The following is a 7,440-nucleotide window of genomic DNA, read 5'->3' as shown; positions in this document are numbered from 1 at the left end:
CAATTTCATTGTTTGGAACAAACAACTGCCGAGTGGGATGTTCACCATCTACATGCCAAGATTTTTAGTTGAAAATTCATCGACAGAGTTCCAACTTCTGGGTAGTTTCAAAACAACGAATCAGTTTCAACACGAAATACTGACTACCGACGTTCAATCGGACAGGGCCGAGGAAAATGGAGGGGAGGTGAGTTTGTGCCCATGATGCGTGATATGAACACGATAAGTTCGGGGCTCACGTGCATCCCGCGAGAATTTCAACACGGGTGAAAGCTCCGGGATAATTGAGGTGATTGGGTTGGCTGGTCATTTCTATAGGCGAATTATCCAATATCCAAATATGCCGGGAATCATCAATCACTCGGTGTTATTCCGGCAGTGGGAATTCACAAATGAATTATGCTAATTGATGATGAAACAATTTCCGGGTGATACTATTGTGAGAAATTACTTTTTTTTCTGTTCGTTGGAATTGCGTGAGCAAGCTTCATTATGATTAAACGAAAGTACCTATCACACAATAAAATCTGTCCGCAAATTACGATTAAGAAATTGTATTCTAGACTTTCTGAAGCGTATTTTACGTTTGAAGTTGAAGCGTAGGGTAGCGGATGCCTGTACCGCTCAGCGGGTAATACCGCTCACGCGTATTTCTCAGGACTGGCTGAGAAAAAAAAATTGTTTTTTTATTATGCAAATATTTGATAACAACAAGTAATATCAACAGAAATTTTCAATTTTCCCCGTGGATACATCGTTTAAAAAAATCCAAATCATTTCCTACCGAATTCTCAAAATATTTCAACCCCAGAATTTAAGATTTTTCAAATTTTCAGTTGGTCCATAATTGAATGGAGTACGAAATGTATGTTCGTTATACATTTCCACATCCATTGCGATCTTTTCGATAGCAGAAAAATGTCTTCATCAGTTATTATTGGCTATTTTATCAGCCTCTGCGGTTGTGGGTAATTCCGCTTAGGGTTCCTATAGGGTTGCTAGGCTCTGCAGCTAGAGGACGGTCGAGTGACAGCTCGATTGTTTGGGGTAGTCGGTGGCCACTAAAACATCGGGTAAATTCAGGATAATTTATTATTATTCACGTGAAATCTTTCTCAAAATGGAGCCAGAATGGAAACGAAGGATGAAAATAGGAAAAATTATAACAGTTGCCGGGCGCTATTACCCTCAAAGTTCGATGCCATCGCTCACTGGCCGATGGCAACTGAATTACATAATTAAATCCGTTTAATGTTAATAAAAAACCTGTCCTCTTCACATCTTCGAGTAAACACCTCGAAGAACCCGTTCTAACCGTTTATGACTGCTTGTAGAGAGCGGGGCTGAAAAAAACGACTCATTTCCCCTAAATTACGTTTGTCATCGAACTCAAACGATTACGTTTAAATAAACGAAATTTACTGTTTCGTATTCGTAAATTACAGTTCGGCACAGATTACGGTCACGTTTAGTAAATTTTCCATGGACCATATAGCAACCAATGGCATTTAAAAAAAATTGTGCACCTCATGTCGTAAAAAGAGTAGTGCATCGATTCGAGGACCAAACGGGGATTAAAAAAATCCCTCGACAAACTCTAAAGCATGCGAACATGGTCACAGTTGTAAAATATTTTCCGCCGACCCAAATAAAGTTTTTCCATTTATCCCATCAATCCTCTCCACAAAAAAATATAAAAAAAGCAGATTGACTGATGGTAAAAAATTGAAAACGTCGTTACGCCGGAGATGTTCACAAAAAATCCATTGAAATGGACGTGCTTTTCCTCAAACGCTGAGTCAGAGTAGAGGACATAGAGGGTTGGTACACAAGCCTCCCGGCAGTACTTTCGAACACTGAGACTGTGCTCTGATCCTACGTGACATGAATATTGAAAGTAAATCTGTGAAAGGAGCGAAGAGGGCAAACGGTGAGTTGGTGGAATATCAGAAAGCCATTGACGTTGGCAAAAGCACCGGGACTCACATCTCGTCCCTCCACTTCGCCCCATTCGCTTTTATTTGGAGAAGAAGAAAGGAGAAAACTTCGGGCTTTACTTCAGTCGATTGGAATTTTGTTTGCGAGAAGTTCAGGGTGAAAATCTTTCGAATTCAAGAGGGTATACGGAATTTGTACTTCACTGTACACTGTTAAAAATTTTCGTCTGAATTTTCCGTGCCATGTTCCGGAAATTTTTGTTGTGTTCAAGTTCCACTGAAATTTCGGAAATCTTGTCATTGAAAAATCAAATATTCCATTGATTTTCTGGTTAAGTGATCTGGAAATCAATAAAATTCTTGATTTATCAGTTCAATTATTCTGTTAAAATTAGGAAAAATCTGGAAAATTCAGGGGAAAATTGAAAATTCATGTGATTTTGTTTCTGAATATTTATGTTCCACTAAAAATTCAATCCAGTTGTGAAATTTCCATCTCACTGCCACTAAAAACTCATGAATCTTCGTGAATTCTACTTAAAACTTGAAATTTCATAACCATTTTCTCCTTAAATTCGATTCAATGAGTCGATTCGACTCTCATGAGATTTACTATCATATGTTCCATAAAATTTTAAAAAATTTCCAACAGTGCAGGTCAAATATCTCTTCCATTATGAATTTAGGTGAAAAAGTTGAGAGTTATCCACAGAGAAACATGCCTCCGGTTAGCGGAAAAGTTTTCTGAATTTCAGTAATTTGTTGTAAAAAATTTGCAGTATAGAATCTTGAAGGTAAATAATATTTTCCCTGATTCTAAAGCGATTTTCCCGAGAAATCAAATGAAAATTCAAATTCTCAGTCATTTTTTTTTCAAATATAGTACACTGTTAAAAATTTTCGTCTGAATTTTTCGTGCCAAATTCCGGAAATTTTTATCGTATTCAAGTTCCTCTGAAATTTGAGGGAATCTTGTCATTGAAAAATCACATATTCCATTGATTTTCTGTTCAAGTGATCTGGAAATCAATAAAAGACTTGATTTTTCAGTTCAATTACTTGTGAATATTCTGAAAAATCAGGGAAAAATTGAAAATTCATATCATTTTGCTTCTGAATATTCATGTTTCACAAAAAAATTCAATCCAGTTGTAAAATTTCCATCTGCCTCTCACTGAAAACTCCTGAACTTCCGTGAATTCTCCTTAAAACTTGAAATTTCACAGCCATTTTTTCCCTAAATTCTATTCAACGTCGCTCTCATAGGCATTATTATAATATCTTCCATGACATTTCAAAAAATTGTTAACATTGTATATTTGTGCTCAAATTACAAATACTTGGGGATTTATTCCGTCGGATTGGGACGTAATTTTTACTGCCAAATAACTCAATTATCCTGTGTTGAGCCGAATATCAACTTTCATTCAACCAACATTCATTAAAACTTTGTGAAAACTTCACCTTCAAAATCCACAAGTCATGAACAACTCCTTTATTCATCACTTGTCGAATCTTCTCTAGCTTTTCGTGAGCACTCCACAACTATTAACCCTGAGAATTTCCCTGACAGTTGCGAGTGAATGCACGCTCCTCATCGTTAGAAGCAATGGCAATATACGTCTACTTCAGTGTACCCTCAACACTTCCAAAGTAAATAAGATGATACCTCACTGTTACAAAGCCACAGTGGCACTCTCGAGTGTCTACAAATATAGAGCAATGCTGTTAAAGAACCCTGGCTGGTACCTCAGGACACAATTGATATCAGCATCTGCGACGCTGTCTATATATTCCACTCGGAATACCTTACGTATTCACATTTCAATGAATACTTGATGCATCAATTACGGGAGCATGCGACATCACTGAATGCCGATGGTGTACCCAGCAAAATGGTTCATTTGAACTAAGTAAAAATCCCTCTTTAATTTTTGTTACTTGTTCCCTTGTTTCAAATGAAACTCATTATATCAAAATTTTTATTACATTCAAGAAAACAGTTTATTTATTTTGAATAAATCATTTATTAAAATCAAGTGAACAATTCATTTATTTGAAATAAAGAGTTTCCTCATTTTGAGAAAATCACATTTTCGTGTATTTTTTTAAGGAAGTTCGAAATTATATTTAAAACTTTTACTTCTTCTCATTCTCCCCTCAATAAGTAATTATTGTATATCTATAAGACAAATCTGTATTGATTATTAATGAAGAATTTATTTGGATCAAATGAAGATTCATTAATAATAAAAAAAAAATTCATTTAATACAAACAAAACCTCAAATTAAGAACACTTTTTAATTTGCATAAAAACTTTATTTTGTCCTTTTTGAATAAACTTGTTTATTTGATTTAAATTCATCAGTTTTTTAGGTATGCAACGGAAAATTAAACGTCGAGTGGTGCAATTTCTGAATTCGCTCGAATCCCTTTTTTCGGACTCGCAGAAATTTACGCGTTAATTAATTAGGTCATTGCGGGAGCTCCGAAGAGCTAATTAATGTTTTAGGGGGCAATTATAAACTTTAGTAACTGGTGAATTTCAAGGATTGCAATGTGGAGGGATTCTTGTGTGTACAATAGAATGCAATAAACAATAGGATAGGGAAATGAGTTTAGATAGCATCATTCATGAAAACGATTTATAAAAAAGTTTCGGAAATCATTCCACGGATTATTTGAATAAAAAAATGGTTAAAATTTATTCAATAATCAGTAAAACTACCAACTTCGACTCCATTTTCATCGGACAAATGGATGGTATAAATATATATCATGTCATATTTGAAATTTCATAAAATATTAAACTAAATAAAAAATATAACACTATTGAGTAAAGAAGAAATTTCATTGAATTTAACAAAATCATATGAAACAATAAATTATATACTATAGAAGCGGATGTGTGCACAATGACCATTCGGACAAACCTTAATTTATTATCGGAAAACTTAAACTATATTAATATAAAAGCAATTTCCCACTTGTTTAATTTTCTCGCAAATAAAGATAAAATATCATTTTAGTTCAGAAATTGCAGCTATAACTCTACGAATCCATTTGCTCTGGCCTTATCGACTGCGAAATTAACTCGATTAAGTTTTTTTCACCTTTTCCTTTTGTTCGCAGGTGTCATTCTTCTCAACGAGTCCTGAACTCTCCAATAAACAACGTTTCGAGTACTTCACGAGAACAATTCCCAGTGATCACTATCAAGTTAAAGCGATGGTCGATATCGTCAGGAAAATGGGCTGGAGTTATATTTCGATAATATATGAGGAGAGCAATTACGGTATAAAAGTGAGTATGAAGCATCAAACAATTTTAATCTTCGAGTTTTTGGTGCATTAATCATGAGTAAAAAAACATTTAATGAGTTTCCGTCGCGCGAAAAATGACTCCTCATTCAAAGGCTCTCGGGGTATCGATAGAGCGGGAAAAAATATATTCAACAAAGGCTGCGAGAGAGGAAAAAAATTAGAGAGGCAAAAAAAATGGCCTCGTGCAGGAGTAATAGGGTAATTTAAAATGGTGCGAAGCGTGGTGATAGAATTTTCACGCCTGATGGGACACCATAAATATTTATTTGTACGACCTCTTTCAGGGGAAACGAGAGTCACTACTCTGTCGTCGTCAAACTCAAAAATATATATCGCCGTCATACCTCCTCTTGCCCGGTGAATAAAAAATGTACAGGGGAAAATAGAGAGTATTTCCTGCGTAGTAGGAATAACTCGGTTAGATTTCAATTTGCCGGGCGTTTTTCACTCCAATGAACCTGTAGTGCATTATCATGAGATGAGAGAGAAGAAAAGGGGAATTATTCATTAAAAATTTTAAATTGTAAAACTTCTTGCAAAGAGTGGTTCACTAGATGGCAATTGTTAAATATCGCTGTATATATGGAAAAACTTGAACGTAAATTACGTTTAAGGATATACAAGTACTTTGGAAATTTTTTCTCCAGTGAAATGCTCTTGTACTTTTGTAGTCGAACATCAGAGCTTTCATTTGAGCCCCATTGGACCCCCAGTTTCAGGACATTTTACAATGATTTTGTTATTTAAACTCTGCAGGCCTGAATTTGTATCTCGACATTTAACTGTTTGGAAACATTTAAAAAATCTGAAGAAGAGAAAATTTATTTTTGGAGGCAGATTGATGGAATTATTAAAAAATTGCAATTTTTGAAAATTACGAGCATTTTTTACAAATAATTTATAAACAATCAATTGATTGTTTGTAATTGTAGAAAGAAGATTGCTTCCGCCATAAAAATCATTCGTGCGGAATCAGAACAAATTTATTCATATTCAGAATTTGATCAGAAATCTATTTTATGCTTAAAAAAATAAGGTTTCCAAAAGGTTAAACAATTTCAATTATTTGTTTATCAACAACGAATGTTTAGAAAGAATAATAATTCTGTGCAAAATTTAATTTGAATGACGCTGAATACTCATGACTTTGTTCAAATTTTTCAATTATTCCGGAAGAATTGATGAAAAATCAGAATAATTTAGAGAAATCTCTCCTTGAATTTCAGATTCTTCTGAATTTTCAGGGAATTCCTTCAAAAATTTCTGGAGTTCCAAAAATTTTAAAGAATTTTCCTTAAAATTCAAGGCAATTTTGCAATAAATATTCATTTTCACTTAAAAATTAATTTCAATTTTCAAGTGAAGATGAATATTTCGATTCACTGTAGAAAAAATTTAGCTGCATTGTCCGGAAAAAGACTTGGAATTCGATTTAAGGGGAAAACGTCAATCGAATTTCAAGTTTCTCTGAAAATCCAAGTGAAGTCCCGTTTTTTTCGCGGTAGGAAAACAGAAATTCGACAATTTACATGAATTTTCAAGTGAAAAATGAATATTTTGCGCCAAATTCCCCTGAATTTTCAGGAAATTTCTTCAAAATTTTTGGAATATCAGAAATTTTTCCTGAAAATCCAGAGGAATCTGGAAGTTAAGAATAGATTTCTCTGAATTTTCCTGGCTTTTCAGTAATTCCTCCGGAATAATTCATTGATATTTACAGTTCCCACGGATTTTTCCCTGAAATTATGAATTTCAATGACAAAATTCCTTGAAATTTCAGTGGACATGCAACTTGTTAGAAATGTCCAAATCTCTTACCGGAAATTTCAGTAGAAATTTTTAAGTGTAATGTCCATGCTTTTTGGGGGCCGAAAACCGCGATCTAATCGAACAAAGCGAGATTAGAATCGCGGTTCCTCAGGCCGAATGCCCTAATAATAATTTATGCAATGATAATTTTCCCTATCGTCGCCACAGACTACCTAAACCCGCCTCTGATTACATCTACCTCCCAAACGCATTCACTCAGAATGAAAAATTCCCTCGTCTTCAAAATGTAAATTTCAACCCCATCAATCAAGTTCCTAATTAAACATGGTAAACCGCCGAGATATATTGGATTTCAGTGTAATACCAGAGGGAAATTGAATAAACAAAAATTTTGCTGCTCCATCAGCCG

The 7,440-nt window shown here is 34.4% G+C and overlaps 1 protein-coding gene across 1 annotated transcript in view; it reads left to right on the top strand.

Annotated features, from left to right (window-relative positions):
- The window catches only part of LOC107035812 (metabotropic glutamate receptor 2), a 104,623-nt gene that overhangs the window by 67,730 nt on the left and 29,453 nt on the right, over positions 1 to 7,440 (top strand). The window contains exon 3 of the mRNA XM_015253407.2: positions 5,071 to 5,241. Coding sequence (XP_015108893.1) covers positions 5,071 to 5,241 — 171 coding nt within the window. The remainder of the gene's footprint in view (positions 1 to 5,070; positions 5,242 to 7,440) is intronic.

This window comes from Diachasma alloeum, unplaced genomic scaffold (assembly GCF_001412515.2).
Source record: "Diachasma alloeum isolate Michigan unplaced genomic scaffold, Dall2.0 Dall_scaffold_00201, whole genome shotgun sequence".
Lineage (NCBI taxonomy): Eukaryota > Metazoa > Arthropoda > Insecta > Hymenoptera > Braconidae > Diachasma > Diachasma alloeum.
Note: the sequence above shows the minus strand (reverse complement) of the source record. Positions and strands in the feature narration are given on the sequence as shown.